Source organism: Grus americana, chromosome 22 (assembly GCF_028858705.1).
Source record: "Grus americana isolate bGruAme1 chromosome 22, bGruAme1.mat, whole genome shotgun sequence".
NCBI lineage: Eukaryota > Metazoa > Chordata > Aves > Gruiformes > Gruidae > Grus > Grus americana.
In genome coordinates this window covers 5,631,125-5,650,048 of record NC_072873.1, presented here as the reverse complement: position 1 = coordinate 5,650,048, position 18,924 = coordinate 5,631,125, and the positions used below count along the sequence as shown (strand labels likewise).

General features: G+C 40.2%; 1 protein-coding gene across 1 annotated transcript; it reads left to right on the top strand.

Moving 5' to 3' along the window:
* The first annotated feature begins 286 nt into the window (after window positions 1-286).
* LOC129195208 (histo-blood group ABO system transferase 1-like) lies at window positions 287-14,553 on the top strand. Its single transcript, XM_054801045.1, is given in 6 exon segments — window positions 287-315; window positions 7,286-7,324; window positions 12,827-12,961; window positions 13,889-13,968; window positions 13,971-14,312; window positions 14,315-14,553. Coding segments are annotated over 6 exon segments (864 nt in total).
* The last annotated feature ends 4,371 nt before the right edge of the window (window positions 14,554-18,924 follow it).

Genomic DNA, 18,924 nt, shown 5'->3' with positions numbered 1-18,924 from the left:
TATTTAAACTGTGTGTGTGCACGTGTGCACATATGTGCATGTATTAGGAGTAACAAGTTAAAGGAATTATACAGTTAAAATAGGTTTGAGTTGTAGCTGATTATAGGCAAAAAACTTTTGTCTTCACACAGCTTAATGACCTTAATTCCAAACGATTGCCTTGAGAAGTGAAACCTGGGACGTACACCACTATATAAGAAAGTAGGACCTGCCTTATGTCCCTGATATTCTTTTCATTAACCTGAGGTACTTTTCTGTGTTTTGTTTTGTTTTTAGTATGACCAACATGAATCAGAGCTTGTGTCAAGTTTCACGGTAAGGATGTCTTACCTCCGCTCTCCCACAGCTCTGACCTATGAATATGTATGGATATCTTTCAAAACAACAGTTCTCTTCCTTTATCCATGTTGAATAACACCTACTGCCAAAGCTGGGTCTTCTGTTCTATAAGAACAGCTAACTTATCAAATAATATAATTCCTGAGTTTTATTCTTAATGACAATTTCTGATTGTCCACCATAAGAAAATGTTGAATCCTGGGTTGTCCTTTAATGGGAGGCAAAAATATGGGTTCAGTATAGGGGACAATTCACTGCATTAACTCCTTCCTTTAGAACATATAGCACAGACCACATTAGAATTATCCCTCTTCACTTTTTCAGGGCTTCTTTAAAGATATTCACAATACCTACACATGTTCTTGCCAGAAGAGGGCAAGATTTATCCACAAGGAGGGTATGCAACTGACACCTTTTGTGTGAAAAAATAAAGATCACATTGTTAGGATCTGTGACACAGGTCCCATTTTTTTCATTAATTTTGAACCTGAATAGTCTCAAAAGTTAAAATTTTGTCTTGGTAACAAGGGAACTATGTTAGACTTAGTGGAGACCTGGGTTATATGCCATTCACACTAGACACTTGATAAAGCAAAAAGGGATAAGAACATAGCAGATATATGTGAAGAAGTGGTGGGTAGTTGCTAGTGCTGTTAGAGCTGAAATAAGAGTGGGCATGGTGATACCAGAATGCTCAGTCCATCTGTGCTGGGTGTTCCCCTTTAGGCATGGGAGGTACTTCTCTCCCACAGTGGTTCTACTGACCATGGAAGGAGATCTGGCTCCTGTGGTATCATCAGAAAAACAGTTTTGGTTTATTTTCCTGATATACATTGACATGATGAAACCCAGGTTTACCCAATGGGTACCCTTAGACAGCTCTGATTACATGATTTGCCTTATTAACACTTTCCCATTTCTTGACTCTCCTATTTGCCAACTGTGTACCTGTATTTCTCCATCCCAGTCCCTTCTCAAACAAACAGTTGACCTCTAGTTACTTTTTATCCAGTTGTCACAGTTCTGCTACATCTAGACCTAAATTTGGTATTTCCGATACTGTTATCTGATCTTGGACTTATATAGTATGACTGATATGGTTACCTAGAAGCTGTTGGCCTTGCAAGAATCTGGTCCCCAAAAAGTCCCCAACACCCTATTACCTGTGAATCTTGGTAATTTCTCACAAAACTCCTCCTTAATCAACTGTGAAATCCAGCCATCCTTCACAGCACTACCTGTAGTTTGTCACATTCCCACACTCTTATTTGTAATATCCAGCAATTTCTAATGTCTTGTACAGTAGTTTTCCACATCTTGTTCAGCTAGCTTAACCTGAGTAAGGCACAGCCAGCAGCCTTGTCACTTGCCTGGAGCCCTGCCAATATGGACGACTCCACAGATTTAGGCAATGTTTCCTGGAGTGTCTTAGAGTAGAAAGATGTGCCCACTGACATTAATTCTGCCCTGAAATTACAGACACAGTTGAAAGATCAGAATATTTTATTAGAGAAAATACCAAGTAAGGAGAAGAAACCCTTTCACAGAATCATAGAATAATTTAGTATGAAAGGGACCTATTGAGTTCATCTAATCCAATCCCCTGCTCAAAGCAGGGTCAACTAGAGCAGGTTGCTCAAGGACTTGATTAGTCAAGTCTTAAAAACCTCAGAAGATGGAGCTTTCACAACCTCTCTGGGCAACCCATTCCAGTATTTGACCACTCTCATCACTTATAAAAGCACATACATTTTAAATTCCTCATATGCAATTGGAATTTCCCAGGTTCCAACTTGTCTATTCCCTCTCATCCTGTTGCTGTGCACATCAGAGAAGAGCCTTGCTTCATCTTCTTTGTATCCTGCTTCCATCACGTAGTTCTAGATAGCAACAAGGTCTCCCCTTAGCCTTTTTGTCTTAAAGCTGAACAGGGCCCATTATGTCAGCCTCTCTTCCTGTTTCATGTGCTTCAGCAACCAATAGCTTGGTGGCTTCTGCTGGACTCCCATCTGCGTGTCAATCTCTTTCTTGTCCTGGAGAGCTCCAGACAGGACACTATAGTGCCAATGTATCTCCCAAGTGTCAAAGAGAGGGGAAGAATCTCTCCCATTTACTAATGGCTACACTCTTACTAATAGAGCCATCATGAAGTTACTTTTCTTTGCCCTAAGTACACATTCCTGATTCCTGTTTAACCTATCCACCAGGACCCCTTTTTAGTCAGTCAGCCCCCAGCCTGCCCTGTTGCATGGGGTTACTTACTCTAGACCAGGTTGCATTTGCCTTTGCTGAACTTCATGTGGTTCCTGTCAGCCCATTTCTCCAGCCTTTCCAGGTCCTCTGAATGGCAGCCAATAATGCCATAATCCAATTATAATTGTGAGGGAAATTTTGTGTGTTCGGTTAGTTTCTGTCAATTAACTAAAGTTTCACTAAATGTGGTTAAGTGATATCATTTATGTGTGGCATATACATGAGGAAATTTTTGCAGTAGTGTAATTTCTGTAGCCATTTTCCACATTCTGATGTATTCATCCTTTTCCAACACATATTACTATGGTTTCAGGAACTTCATTTGGATGGATTTCAGAGTGGCAAATGTTTTGTTCCATGTACAAAGAGATATCTTGAGCTTTAAGGGTATTACTTTCATAAGTGAAACCCTGTTGTTCTCATACAATGTACGCATTTACATCAATGGTTTGCCACTTTTCCCCCTTTTGATGGGCCCACACTCTATGCTGTAAGGGATAGAGTATGGTTCCATTATGATTCAGTCCTAACACAATGGTTGAGTATATATTGCATACCAAAGCATTGCATATAGTGAGGACAAAGGCGACAATCTTATCACTTTCTGCGTGATAAGTGAAGTTGACTAATTGCCACCACGACCGAAACTCCTTTTCAAATTCTGAGGCATTGTCCCAAATGAATTTACGAATTTCAGCGGATAGGGTTCCATCTTCTCTTTCTCTAATAATGGCTGCTACTATAGACTGTATTCACAATTGCACTTGGATACAGCTCAAGGCAAGAGAGGTGTTACCTTGGGTTGCTCTGAGAGCTTTACAGGTAATTGATGATCATTTTCTTCAATTTGTTTGAATGAGGTAAAATGTCTGATAGGAGCCATTGACTTGCTCCTAAGGCGGATAAAGATGATTTTGGTGGGCGTTCCAATTTGGTTAGGTCATTGGTAGTAGCAGTTATTTTGTTCATTAGGACTTCAGTGTCTCTGCTATTTAATACTCCTAATCCTGTTCCCAATATTCAAGTGGCAGCCCATCACATACGTCAGGATTGTTTTAAAGATCATAATGCAATTACAGGTTCAGTAAAAGTGAAATTGTACCAACAATCTAAATTTGGATCTGTTATTTTATAACAATCGTTGTTGTTGTCTTTTGGTTTGGAGAAGTTGGTATAAAATGTTTTCATTTCAGTTGGCTTATGGTAAGTGGACCTACTGATTATCTGGCACCCAATTTAGATGTTAGATGTGTTGTTTGTCATTGGTGGAGTTCATTGTTTCTGTTAAAGAGAAAGAGAATGGTCTTGGTGGGGAAGGCTGAACAGGTTACCCCTTTTAAGATATTGGATAAATCCATCTGGTACTGATTTTGTGCTCTATTCCATCATGTGCTGATAATCAATTTTCAAATGCCATCTCCCATCTGATATATGGATCGGCCAGACTGGAGAGTTATATAAGGAGTGGGTTCTGGAAATAATTTGCCATTTTTACAAATCTTTAATTACTTCAGAAATTCCAGTCCGTGCCACAGCAGAAATTGGATACTGCGGGACATTGGTAACTTTTGATTCAGGAAGTACTGGAGCTGCATGGAGCACTCGTACTGTGGCAGCTTGTTGATTTTTATTAAAGTAAAAGTTGGTAATTGACCCAGAAGTCCACAGGCTACCTATTGTCTGGCAGACGCCAGGTTCGGCCATTCATGGTATCATAACCTAGAATATTTTTGTTGTGATCTTTAATTGCAAAGAGAAAAGATGTCATATGCTTTTTTGCCAGGGAGCCATAAATTAAGTTTTATGGTTTGGCACACAGCAGAAGTTCCTGTAACTCCAGTAATTTTGACTCTTTGCCATCCAGGTAATATGCCCGGCTTGTCAGCATCTTGTGTAAGTATTGAAATTTGTGCTCCAGTATCAATCAAAAATTTTGTTAATTGTTGTTGAGGACCTACTGGAATTAAAATGTAAGGGCCATTTTTGTTTAACCATTGATAGGCTTATATTGCTGGACAGACATGCTTAATGGCCATCCAGGCACTACTGGTTTTTTTTGGTTTATGTCTTGTAATTGATCTTTACCAAGATACAAAGGGTTATATCTCCCTCTAGGAGCCGGCGACAGAGGAGTTGGAGTATTTGAAGGGTTGTGTTTCTTAAATGCTTGAATTAGACTCAAAATAGCACTGCTACGCTGGCTCTGAATTGCAGGTCTAGGAATTCCTAGTGCCAATGTTTGTTTCCATATCTCCTTTCTCCACTCCTGGCTCTTTAATTGTTGGTCAGAAGGTTTTGGTTCTTGGGACCCTTTTTGATGTGATTGTTTAATTTGCCTAACAGCACGACCTGTGTTTTTCATTTCACTGGGACTTTTGTTCCATCCCATTTCTCTTTCTATTGTTCTATAGTTTCATGCATTAACATTGCCCAGGTAGGGACTTCCCTTCACACTAATTCGTGTCTTCATTATCTCCAGCAGCTTGTGTTAAATTTATTAATTCATTGTGATTCAAATCTCTTTGGATTTCATCTTGCTTTGCAATGAAAAAGGGTTTGAGTGTGGCAGGGGCTCCTTTTATTAGTGGTTTAAGTACAGTAGGATCTACCGGTGCTGGCAGCTTCTAGGCACACTCCCAACATTTTACAAGTTATACCTTTATCTTGTCCAATTTCAGTTGAACCTCTGGCATCAGTTAACTATTTCTCTACCACTTTCGAGGTATGCCAATTATTACAAGCCCAATACTCTGGGAAGATGGGATTTGGTTGCATACCATGCTTTTATAAGTATTCGGTGATTTTGCCTGTAATCCTGCTGACTATGAAGTATGAAGGAAGCTAGATTATAGTTAAGATTTCCCACTTCGAGTTTAAAGTAAATACTCACAATGCATCAGCATTCCTCAACAGGTGATAGTTGAGACTTGAGAAGGCTGGCTTCACCCTGGCAGAGGACTCTTGCAAAGTTTGTGCCTGAGAGGTGTCTCAGTTCAGAGGAGATGCTGGTCGCAGCCTACTGTGATCCAGAAGAGGTCAAAGGGTCTCACTTAGAATCACTATTTATAGGGTCTGAGATAATTGACTTTTGTCAGGTACTTTTCCACTTCAGCCCAGCTCAGATGGCGAAATATTCTGGTACTTTCCACCAGCTGTGCAGACTCAGAACTTTCCTGGCATCTACCTCTTTTGGGCCATGGCTCATGTACAGGTGTAGCACGTTGTCAGGAGGTGATTGATTGTCATTATTGTTCTCAAGTAATGAAGCAACAAGAATGTCACAGTTCAAGCACAGATGTGCCAGGCCATTACTGTTACCAACTGAAGCAAGAACCAGACACATTAAGGAGGTTCCTTAACGCTCTGGTCTGCTGCTCAGGTATGTGGCCCAGAAAAAGGAAGGGGGAGAGATTGCACCAAGTACTGAGAGACAGTGGGTTGCACCACCATATCAGCCTTGCCCTTTGGCATATTGCGCACTCCCTCAAATTTGGTGTTCACAAACTCACTAACAGATTCTGAATATGGAAGCAAGAAAGATTTTAATCTGGTAGTTTACTAGAATGAAACACTTCCATATTTCTGAACAAAATATGTGTAATTTCATTTAACTGAGCCATATTTCATCAGTTTCTTTTATTGCCTTATGAATTGCACATTTCTGATCCCCACTGCTTTTTTGACTTAGGCTTCCCCTCTTCATCGCCTCTGATAATATACACAGTCATGTTACTCTCTAGAAATGCTGCTCTAAATATATTCACAGTGGAACACAAACTATTCTTTAAGGTGTCTAGCATATGTGACTGAAGAAGTAAACTAACTCAAATAAAAAAATGTGACAAAGAGAATGCATTATTTTTGTAACTGATTTGAAATTAGAAAGGATCCAATATGAGAGTGTTTTCACCATTCCTGCCACTCCCCCTGGAAAAAAAAAAAAAAATATAGCTAGACATATCTTTCTGTCTATCATAGAATGGTTTGGGTTGGAAGGGACCTTAAAGATCATCTAGTTCCAACCCTCCTGCCATGGGCAGGGACACCTTCCACTAGAAGGTATGTTCCACTAATATGTGTACAGGTGATTATTTTTATATCTCTCTCTTAGTCTGTTTGATCTATTACTTTCAGTAAGTGTTTCCACTTTATAGAACCTGTTTTTCCTACTGGAAAATCTAGGAATCTAGGAAAATCTAGGAATGGTGGGTTCCCATTTGGTGACCTGCATAAACAATGAGAATGGACAGCAGTGTCATCTTCTCTGTCATGCATCCTATCTACTTGAGAGTGCAGGCATGCAGACATACACCCAAGAGTAAACTACAAACTGTATTGAAAAAATTTGCGCTTATTGGTTCACCATATAGAAGTAAAATCAAATTTCCTGAAGATGAACTACAGGAACAGACCTGCTGAAAATATTCTTAAAATAGATTATTTTGCATTCAACCCTAATTAGACCAGCTGAATGTCTGTGGAATATTACTTAAATGTAGTTAACATTGTATATGGAGGTGAAGTAATATAAATTATATCATAGAATTTGTGATGGAGCCTATTGACACTGGATTAAGGAGGAGTACTGCTGAAACACATAAGGATCTCATGGGGCTCATCCCTCCTGGCATGAAAGAGAAAACTGCTGCATCATGAGGTATATGTGTGTCTTTTATTTCTCTCTCATTTACAGACAAACAGACTTAAATGAAACATCTCCAATGCTCCCACGGTAAGGATAAGTTCTATGACTTCATTAACACGGTACTGCATTATTCTCATGACTGTGTTTCTGGCACATACAAGTCAGGACAGCTGAGAACATGGCTGGATGAATAAGAAAGGATGCCTATTTAGTGAAGGTACTCTTCCAGAAACCATTAAAAAATGCATAGATGCAGAATCTTTCATTTGTTTGCTTTCAGAAAGGAAACTGAGAAATTATCGTGAATGCTGAAATGTTTTCGGTTAAAGAGCTAGATTCATTTTTTCCCTTCCCTGTCACCACCCATCTCAGAAGCTAAAAAAGAAGAGTCCTTGGCTGATGCTATTTTTAGTGGTAACAGCATTCCAGATGATTTGTAAATGTCTGTGAAAGGGACATTTTAGGTCAATGGGATGAATTATTTTCTAGAACTGCCTATTGCGAATTGGCTTTAGAAAAACAGTAGGGGAGAGATGGACACACTGGAGAGAGTTCAACAAAGGGCCACAAGGATGATGAAAGGACTGAAGCATCTCTCCCATGAGGTAAGGCTGAAAGAGCTGGGACTGTTCAGCCTGGAGAAGAGAAGGCTTAGGGGGTAACTTGTCAATGTACATAAATACTTGAAGGGTGTATGTAAAGAAGACAGAGCCAAGTTCTTTTCGGTGGTGCCCAGTGACAGGACAAGAAGCAATAAGCACAAACTGAAACACAGGAGGTTGCCTCTGAACAACACAAAACACTTTTTTACTGTGAGAGTGATTAAACACTGGACCAAGTTATCCAGGGGAGCTGCAAAGTCTCCCTCCTTGGAGATACTCAAAAGCTGTCTGGACATGCTTCTGGGCAACTGGCTCTAGGTGTCCCTGCTTGAGCATGGAGGTTGAACCAAGTGACCTCCAGAGGTCTTTTCCAACCTCAGCCATTCTGTTATTCTGAACTCTGGTACTTATTCAACTTAATTTCAGATGTATAAATTTAAATATATATTCCACATTAATGTTTCTTTAATTATTTTTTTTCCTCACAGATTTAAGTTTCACCATTGCAAACCTAAAAGGAGGGAGTTGATCTTTTTCTCCTGGGAATTTCTGAGAAATTTTGTTCTTTGTGTTATTTGTTCTGTTCTTGGCCTTCTCTAGTCATAGTCAGCAAGATCCTTCTAAACTGAAATCTTCACCTGAGACTGATAGTGTTTTTGTCAATCTACACACCTAGGCATACACCTTCCCACTGTTAGCATGGGGTCTGTTTTGGAGCTATTCAGATGCAAAATGATCTCATCATCCTTTGCTGTGGTCTCAAATTATCCTTTTGCATGTAGTGATCCACAGGCCCTCTGGACTGCATGGATTACTTCCAAATAGTGTCTGTGTAAATTAATTCAGAAATACATTCCTGTTACTGGGAGGACTCTGGTTATACATGAATCAGTGTATTGAAATAAAAGCCTGAGAACATCCTACAAGGGATTACCAGGAAAGATTTGTCCCTTGGCCTCTTATGCCATTTTATGGTCTGAGTCAAAAATAGCTTCTTCACTTCACATACAATATAACACAGCTCCCCTTTTTCCAAAATTTGGGAACTGCCATGGTGTCTTTAGTGTAAAACACAGGCCTGTGTTTTATTACTCCTGTTAAAGGAAGCTGAGTCTCTTCATCTTTAAGACTTGAGGATTTCTCCTTCTCACTCTGTATCTCCATCCTACGGTGAAACAACACAAATATGAAAGATGCAAGCACACATGGAATAAAGGCACAGTGGCCAAGAAGATTGACGCAGACAAAGCAGAGAGCAGTGTTTTTATATAATCAGGACTCACATAAACAACTCAGACTGCCTGATCCTATTCCTCTTTCCTGCTCATCAGAGCTACAGTTCACACAACACAACCCTTCATTCTGTTGTTCATGTTGTTGATGCATGTGCTTGTGAGCAGCTCACAGCCTAGTCCAGACAGTAGCTCTGTCCAGAATCAATGCCCGGACTTTGGGTCTCACTTATTCAGTCTCCAGCTCTGATCTCAAGTCTTTCCAGATTGTGGTCTCCTGCTCACAGGCTTGATCAGTTTGACATTTGCTGACATATCCATCTGCATGCACACACTAGAGAGCAAGGTCACATGGAAAATAAATCAGCATAGAGTCCAAAAAGAAGATAGGACAGACTGCAGTGATCAAGTTCAGGGCTTAGCAAGACTAGCTGAGTGACCAACAGCTGGTTTACAGGAGACTGGACCCTTTCTATTGCTCCCTTTCTCTGCATTGGCTTTTCCACTAAACATAAATATTGCACATTCCCACAATTCACCTCAGCCCATTAGTCACTGACTTACGAGTTCTTTTCTTTGTTATTGTTTTAATAATCTACTGCTCATTAAGGTTTGTGTGTCTCTCTTAATTGTTTACACCCTTTGTTTCTTGTCTTTGCCTTTGATGCTGCATAGCCATTAACTAGATATATTCTCCAACCAGAAATCTTTACATCCCACATATCCTTATAGTCCCTGTTATTCTTGTTATTACTATTATTGGATTATACCAATAATGAATGACCATGTACATTATTCCAAGGTCATATATATTTTTTCTTTTCTACAGCGTATTATATCCTCAGCCGCTTCTAACAAAACCATGGTAAGTTTGTTCTTCTAAAACTCTGTAATTATTGAAAAGAAAAAGAAGATGTAGCAAGGATGATTCTTCTCAGATAACTTCAGAGATTTGTCATATAGATACTTTTTAGGTTATGCCATAAAAGATTCATTTCTACACAACACAGACCATCACACAGGGACAATAGAAAGCAGGGAACCCCAGTAGCCTAATAAGAGAAACAATCACAGTGTGAAGGTGCCTACCAAGGCTGTAACAGGAGGCCAGTCAGCCCCATTGTCCTGGGATGAAATCTACTAAGATGAGTCAAAGGGAGAGGATCCCTGGAGCAACTTTCAGACTGAGAGGAGTTACTGCCTACAAGCGCATGAGATGGCAGAGAAGAATATTTTGGGTTTATGCAAGACTGAATTCGGGATGTTCAGAGAAGGAACCACAAGTGGAGAAAGGGAGGGATCAAGGTGATTTAGGGAGGAATAAGCATGGGAAAATAAAGGGATAAGGTTATACAAGGGAGTGGTTGCAAGTAAAGGCATTCTGGTCAGTATACTTGTGTGGCAATGCCCAGTACCTTGTCAGCACAGTCTTCTCTGTCTTCTCACCAAGCTCTACTTCTACCTACATTCATAGATAAGAGGTTCTTCTGTGTGCGTGTATTTGTATGGAGGCCTGAATACCAGCAACTGTAGTCAGACCATGGGTTGGGGACCTGTGTGTCTGCGGTGCCTGCAGTTGGAGAGATCAAAGCAAGTGAAAATTTAACTGCTAGTGACTCTAGTTGGTCTCAGGGGCCTGTGCATCTGTGGTACCAACAACTGGAATGAATGCAGATGTAAGTGATAGCAACCGGATTGGGGACCACAGGTTATGGAGGCCCACATGTCTGGGATGCCAGCAACTGGAGAGACTGGAGTGCATGCATATTGCGTGGGTACATATGTCAGGGTGTAACAGCTATCAAATGCCAAGCTGTACTTGCTGATAAGTAGGATAAGTGATTTGGAGGTAGGTATCAAAGTGGCCATAAGACTGCTTCAGATACCGGAGAGATCATATGGTCTAAGATCTAGCTACCAGGATGTCCAAGCCAACTACTGGAGAGACTGTAAGGGGGTTGCCTGAGAGACCCATTTGCATGTGTGTGTCTGTGTATGAGACAACTGGAGATGAGATCTACAGGTCAGCTACTGAATACACTGAGTGTCTAGGGCCAGTTAGTAGAGGGATCTACCAGGAATGTGTCTGTGCATGTATGAGCATGGGGGATCAATACTGCTCACGTGTCAGTGCCAGTGAGCATGTGGGCTTGGAAGGTAACTGGGAGGATGGGGGTTCAGGGCCAATTACTGGATAAATTCTGCAAGGACAACTGCTGGAGGGAGCCATGTGCATATATATGTGTGTGTAATATATGTGTTTATATATATATTTTTTAATAAAGGGCATTCATTCTGAGTAGATGAAAAAGGGGATGGGATGACACTGTTGGTGCTGTTTGCATTTGTGTAAGTAAGTGCTGTGTTTTCTGTCTGCGTTATCTGTGTGGCCAGACATATATATGTGTATATTGTACATGTGTGCCTGTGTGCATGTTTATTGGGACTACATTCTCAGCCTTGCTACTGGTTCCACCAGGGGACACTGAGCTGCAGCAGCCTTGCCTCTACTGGGCCACCAGATTCAGCAGCTCTCCTAACGATATCTACCTTTAACTAATGAATTTATATTCAGTAAGTATAAATAGGCAATTCTTAGGTGTACTTCATCCAAATATTTAAAATAATTTGGAGGACTTTCCCCAGAAATGCCTGTTTCTTGCCACTGACTATTAATGTGGCCTAGATTGCTCATATGCAGATGTCTGCACTGAGCAAATTAGAAATTATCAGAAGGTCTCCCTTGCAGTGCGAGGATTGTAGGTGTCCACATCTAGTCCCTTAGTCTCCCTTTACAGTAAATTGGGAACCGTAAATATGTGTGTGGTATAAACACATTCTATATATTTGTATTAAGGTTGATTTACCACAGAAGTGCTTGTTTCTCTTCACTTAAAATAATGGATGCCTGAGGACTTCTTCAGATGTGTGCATCTACAATATGGACATCTACTTTTGGGTAGAAAAATGCCTTAGGAATATATTGGTTCAATTTTATGAAATCTGAATAATCATACAGATAAATTTAATCACTGTAGGGGCTAAGGGGCCCGATAGTCAGTGGCACCTCCAAAACGTGATCCAAAGCATCTCAGCAGTAAATGACATTGTGCTGATTTTGGTTTTCTCTGTACTTTCAAATTAACTCAGGGCTCAAGCCCATACTTGTGTCTAAATCCCCTGATTATGTGTGTTGTTTACATGATTGCTTGCACTCCGGATATATGCTGGACCCATACTTGTGTCTAAGTCCCCTGATTGTGTGTGTTGTTCGCACTGTTGCTTGCACTCTGGATACATGCTGGACTGAGTCAGTACACTGTCTGGATGTTAAAATTGGATGAAAGAATTAAATGCTGTGTGGACACAAATGGTTCGGCTCACATGGCTCTGTGAAGCTGCACTAGCAGTCAGGTACAGCTGTATACACTCAGGTGTAGTTATAACTTTCCTGTCAACTAAGGCTGAATTGGGAACACAGGTTCTCAACTTTCTCCAGTTCTTTTGCAGTTAGATACTTTGTAGAGGAGCAAGTATTTTAGAGGCATCTGACTTATTTTAGGTGTCTACTCCAGGATAAGATGACTTATATCTCAGATTTCACCAACAATACTTTCTTGATCCCTAGTGATTTCAGAGAGACTCTGGGATAATTAACTCAAAGGTTAAGACATCTCTACTGAAGAAGTATGTGTTTATCTTCATGAATTCTATAGGCCATCTAAAGACTACTTTCATTCTCAAACTCCTTGCAGGAGGCGGGATGTACTGGTGTTGACACCCTGGTTGGCTCCAATTGTTTGGGAAGGCACATTCAGTAAAGAGATCCTGAATGCCCAATATATGCAGAAGAACCTGGTCACTGGACTGGTCACGTTTGCTGTTAAAAAGTATTGGTTTGTCATTTATTTCTTGTCAAATACTTAAACACTTAAACCTCTCACCTGCCAGCTATGTTGCAATACCGCTGGTGGAGCAGGAGTGAGAAAGGTTCCAAAGACAGAATATGAGCAGCTTTAGACTGGGAGAAATGTAACATGTGAGTGTCAACTTCCCAAGTTAGGCAACTGGCTGTGAAAAAGCAGGAGATACTGCCTTGCAAAGAGCAAAAAATATCCTTGGAAATATAACTAGCATTTTGATCCTTTGAGAAGAAAATTCCAGCTCCTGCTATGTTTCTAACAAGCAGCTTTGCCTCTAACCTGGGGTAAAAATACAAAAATTTTGCAAAGCTGAGATCTTTAATGGGTTCCTCTTAGAGTTTAGTGTTAAAATATTAGCTCCAGTAAAATTATTAACCATGCCGTTATAGCTTATAAGTTTGGAGGGAGGTTCCTCTTTGAGTTTCTGAATGAGTAAAGAACTACACTCCCTCTATCTCCACTAAGCATCCTAGATTTAAATAGAGACTTCAGGTATCTCAAGGCAATCAAAATCATTTCATTGATGATTTTCATCCTCTCTAAAACACTAAGTTCTAAAGTTACACTGCAGAAAGAGTGCCAGGGAGCCAGGCATTAGGTAAGAGTGAAGGGTGAGGAGATTTGTACTCTGCAGTGATACTAAGGAGCAGGGTAGAAGGTATGTGTTCTGTACAGTGAGCATGAAAGACCAACGGAATAGAGTGAAAACTGAAAAATTATATAATGTGCAGCAGCATAAGGAGGAGTTGAAGAGGTAGCAGCTATATTAAATAAAGAGCACTGACATAAGAAGAAAGCAATGGATAGAAAAGAAGAAACAAAATGAACTTGAAAAGCTGCTATTCTTCAGCAGGAGGAACCCCTCTCCACTCTTTTCCCTTCCTTGTCTCTCAGATATGTCCAGTTCATAGAAGGGTTCGTGAGCTCTGCCAACAAGTACTTCTTTGCTGGGCACCAGGTGAACTTCTACTTATTCACAATCCTGAGCAGATCTCTCACCTTCAGATGGCCCCTGAGAATCACATCTTTGTCATTGCTGTTCAGAACCACTCACAGTGGCAGGATATCTCCATGAGCCATATGAATATCATCAGCAGATATATCCGCAGCCGATTCCAGTATGAGGTCGACTATTCCATAGACATTGATGTCCAGCTATTCGAACACATTGGTGTGGAGATCATTGATGCACTGGTGGGGACCATTAGCTCCTGGCAATACACCACAAGTCATGAGAGCAGATCATATGAGACACGCACTGAGTCACAAGCTGCTATCCCTAAGGGAGAAGGAGACTTCTATTATACAGCAAGCTACTTTGGGGAAGTGTGGCTGAGGTCTACAAACTGACCAAAGCCTGTTTTAAAGGGATCATGAAGGACAGAGAAAATGGCATTGAAGCTAGGTGGCATGATGAGAGCCACCTCAACAAGTATCTCTTGTATCACAAGCCCACACACCTGCTCTCCCCAGAGTACTACTGGGATGAAGAGCTGAGCTGGCCCTGCATCATCCAGGTGAAGAGGATGTGCTCTGTGTGTAAGGACAGCAAGAAGTAAGCTTCTAAAACAAAGAAAGCAAGAAAGATGACAGATCATCAGTGTCAAGACAGTAAAAGACATTTGGAGGTTATAAAGTCATTAATTTACCTGTGTGTCTCTTTCTGAATTTCTGATGATAATAGAAAAGGCCAAAATACGCTGTTTGTTGAAATTTTTCTCTATTAACCTAATTTTTATTGCAGAGTACAGGAGATAAGAAAGCAAAGATCTGTATATCTATTTCTCTTTTCACTCACCTTTGCTCTGTAGTCGTGATACTACTGTCCTGAGTGCTCACAACTCCTGGGAGTCCAGGATCAATCTCCATGTAGGCCATGCTGTCACATCATGTGTTCTTGCCTCTAGATTTTATAATAATTTAGAACCATTATCCAAGCACTTCTTCCTTATCCTCTAATATATTCAACATTATTGTTTTAGCCTTTGCTTGAGTTATGCATCTTTCCAGCCTCTCACACGCCAATTGCCACAACATAAGGTCAATTGTACCCACTCATGCACCACCAGCAAAATTAATAATCCCAGCAAAACATATTTCAATGCTGTCTTAATCAGTTTATCTTAAGAGGTCTGGATGTTTTCAGATGCCAGGAAGAAAAAATAAATCCTGGTATATAAGTGCCAGTCCAATTAACAGGTCTCTTAATGGACCTTAGAGACACATATCCATCATAAACTTTCATTCTGTATGGTCTTATCATATAACAGTTCTTACAGATTAGTATATGACCAGCAATAATATAAACCCAAATACAAAATCCCAGAGGAAACAAAGCTACAATTTCTAAAATCAATCAACAGGTTCAGATTATAACAAAAGGGTCATCAAAGTCTATTTATGGGGTTGTAGGCTGTACTTCTGTTAAGTTTTGATCAAAGAAAGTTTATCCAGATCATCCAACCCTGCTGACAGGTGATACACGCTGTATTGTGTCTAAAGGTGGTGTGATGCTTCTACACTGCGAAGCGCAGATCCAGTTGAGCAGCCCTTGTGCATTACTGCAGTATTAGTAATTACCAGCACCTGATAAGGTCCTTTCCAGCACAGCTGAAGAGCTAGTTTTCACTGGTATACCTTAATGTATTTTGTTGAAAAAGTGTCCTAACAATATGAAGATTTAAGAATTTTAACTACTTTGCTAGCAAGCTTCAACCATTTACATCTTAATTTCTGAAAAAATGAAAAGTTCTTCCGGATTGTTCAAGCTGTAAAACTATTTGATTATATAAAAATGGTCATGAATTTACAAATCCTAAATGTATGTGGACTATTAAAAGAAAATTAAATCATATTTAAAGTTGTTCAATTTTCCTTTTTCAGTGTTAGTTGTATCTTCAGATATACCAAGATTTCAATGATGTAGTCATTAGCTCAGTGACTTCATTAAAGCTTTCTATTGCTCTCATTCCATTAAAAAAATATTGAGAATAGACAAATAACTGAAAAAATGTGCACAAGAAAAATTTGGGGCAAACTAGTCCTGTCACATAGCTGCAATCACCCCCCCCCCCCCCCTCTTTTCTGCTGTGGGCCACTGAATGGCCACACGAGCAAGAGCAAGTATATCTGTTATTCTTCTTGCTGTACTCCTGTCACAAATGGGTGATTTAGACTGCTTAAAGAACCACTGTCAAAGGTATCATCAAAAGTAGTTTTATTGAAATATGCTATAAAAGTGTAACTTAACAAAGTTCAATGGCAAGGTTCACTCTTACTGCACAAAACTACCGAGATAGAATCAAAGCCACCAAGACACAAATTATAGTTACCATAATACAAGGCTATGTGTTTTACTGATCACTTACCAAAGATCTGCTGTTTGTGAAAAGTCTCTCTGGCTCGAGGAACAACCTTGAGAGGTGTCCCATCTCAAGGGGAGAGCACCGCCATGCAGTCAACTGTTTGCAGAGAAAGTTCAAAGGAGGCTCACTTAGGCTGTCATATTTATGGAATAAAGTGGTTGGCTTGCAGTCAAATTACATGTGGTGGAAAAGGTATGCATAAGACTCCTTGTACCCACAACTTTCTTTTTTCTTGGTAAACAACTCGTGGAAAAGTAACTAGCTATTTATGTGTTAATCTCATCATCCAATCTCATATGCATCACGCTCACTGTGTCACTCTGTTCCTTTGTGGGTTTTTAGAGAACAGCCTGGAACTAGAGGAGCTCTTGGTCCAGTTACAGCTTAGGCCTTTACCTCCATTGGAGCCTGTACCAAAGTACTGCTAGTTTGGTTAAAGAGTTGAGTGCATTCATAACAACTCCCAAAGCCATTTTTCTTGCAATTATCAAAAAGCTGTAAATCACTCCAGACAGGTTCACTGCAGGGTGTTTCTTGCCTCTTGTGTAGTTCTAGTATAATTAATATTAAGTGATCAATTGTCTGAAACTGGGGTGGGAGAGAAGCTTTTCAAGCAATAGGAGAGTCTCCTATTTTCATCTCTCCTTTACTATCTTCTCAGAAATATCTCCCAGGGAGAAGTGCCTGGGCACACCACAGGAACTTGAGCAACTCCCCCGCAGTTTTACGGGCTTAGGAGGTGTCTCACTTTCAGTTGATGGACCCCGCCTTCTTCCTCCTTAGATACCTAGTCTCAATCAATGGTGGCTGAGTATTTAATTTAGAGCACATTCATTATGAACAGAAACATTTAAAATAAAGTTCCTACTATTTTGGTGAACAAGCCTGGCTCTCTGTCAGGGGGAAGAGTCTGAAAGTGGTCTCAGTCCTTTCCCCCCACATTGACCCCCTTTCACCACCAAGTACAAGAGTGTAAGTCTCTCTTGTACTGGGGACTCCAGCACTGGATGCAGGACTCCAGGTGTGACCTCACCAGTAGTGAGTAGAGGGGAAGGATCACCGCCCTTGAGCTGCCACCAATACTCTTCCTAATGCAGCCCAGGATACTGTTAGCCTTCTATGGGGCAATGGCACATTGCTGGTTCTTGAATCAAGTAACACCTGACACAAGGAATATTGAATTACTCCATCCTTTATTCCATCCTCAAGAAGGAGCATGGTGTCACCAGTGGGAGGATTTCTTCCTCCTTTGTGTACACTCACGGTTATTTTACATTTCAAATAACCTTTTTGCTAGCACTTATTTCTATTTGGCTCATAAATTTAGTTATGTGATTACTTCAGTCTGATAGTCCTTCTCCAGTCATAGTTTTATATCTTTTGAACTGAAAACATGCAAATGCACAAAGCTAAGAAAAAACTAAGTAAAAAAAATATAAAAATATGGTCATTAGTAGACAGATGATTTCCTCTAAAAAACGCACAAAACCTCTGGCTAGTCATAAATACAAGATCATTAAGTATTTCTGCTGTTACAGCAGGGACAACTCTGATCCAAAAGCAAGTTGCAGGCAGAGCCAGTTTCTTAAATGACTTCGCATGTAAAACTAAAAGTAAATAAAAATAAGTTCAGATCCAGACAAGACCTGACAAATTCTGACTCATGATACATATTATTTTTGTATGTCTGAGGCCATTACTGGCATTGGCAGCTCCAAATTGGCTGGGCTGCAATAGCAGGGGTTAGTCATTTTGTTTAGGTGTCTCCACCCAAGGCAATCTATAAAACATTCTGTGAGGCCTGAGTGAAATTAATGTGTGAGTATAACTGAAGCACCGTGCGTATCTAAGTGAAGATGGGTGGACCAGAGCTGGACATAAACATACATGGACAACAGGAAGTCAGTAGGTTAATGTGTATCTTGAATTTTCTGCATCTTTTAGGGCTTAATCTGTTCACTGGAGGATTAATTCCTAGCCATGACAGAGGAGGAACATAGGGCTATTAAGATAAAAAGAAACTGGAGCAATGTTTTACAACAGATCCATCAGTTTGGCACTGTGGATCAGTTAAATTTCCCAATTAAGAAAGAGTATGGGACATCATGACTGAAATAGATCAGGGCAAAGCCTGAAGGTTAAGACCAGATTAGGATAGTGACTTAATTTATTCTAGGCAGGTTAGGCTTGAAGGATCAAATTGAAATTGAGAGTTAACACTGATATATGAAAGTAGAACAGCACAGTGTCAAAAGCTTGTCAAGGGAAGTAGTTTAACAAAGGTGGAAAGGAAACATGGAATTAGGGAGAACTCAGTTGTCTTTGTCTATGGAAGTATTGTCTTTCACTGCTTATTGGGTCACTTTAAAACTCAACCATTTTCATGATCATTTTCAAACCCAGCTGAAGGGTGATATCTCAAAACAGAGGGGTCACAATTCCCTAGATCATTCTAAGAGTTATGGGAAACTGCTGCAGAAAAAGAAAACACTCTCTGATCTTTCTCCCAAGGCTGTAGGTCTTGAGGCTAGTCCATCAGCCCTCCCTACAGTGTCTTACTTTATT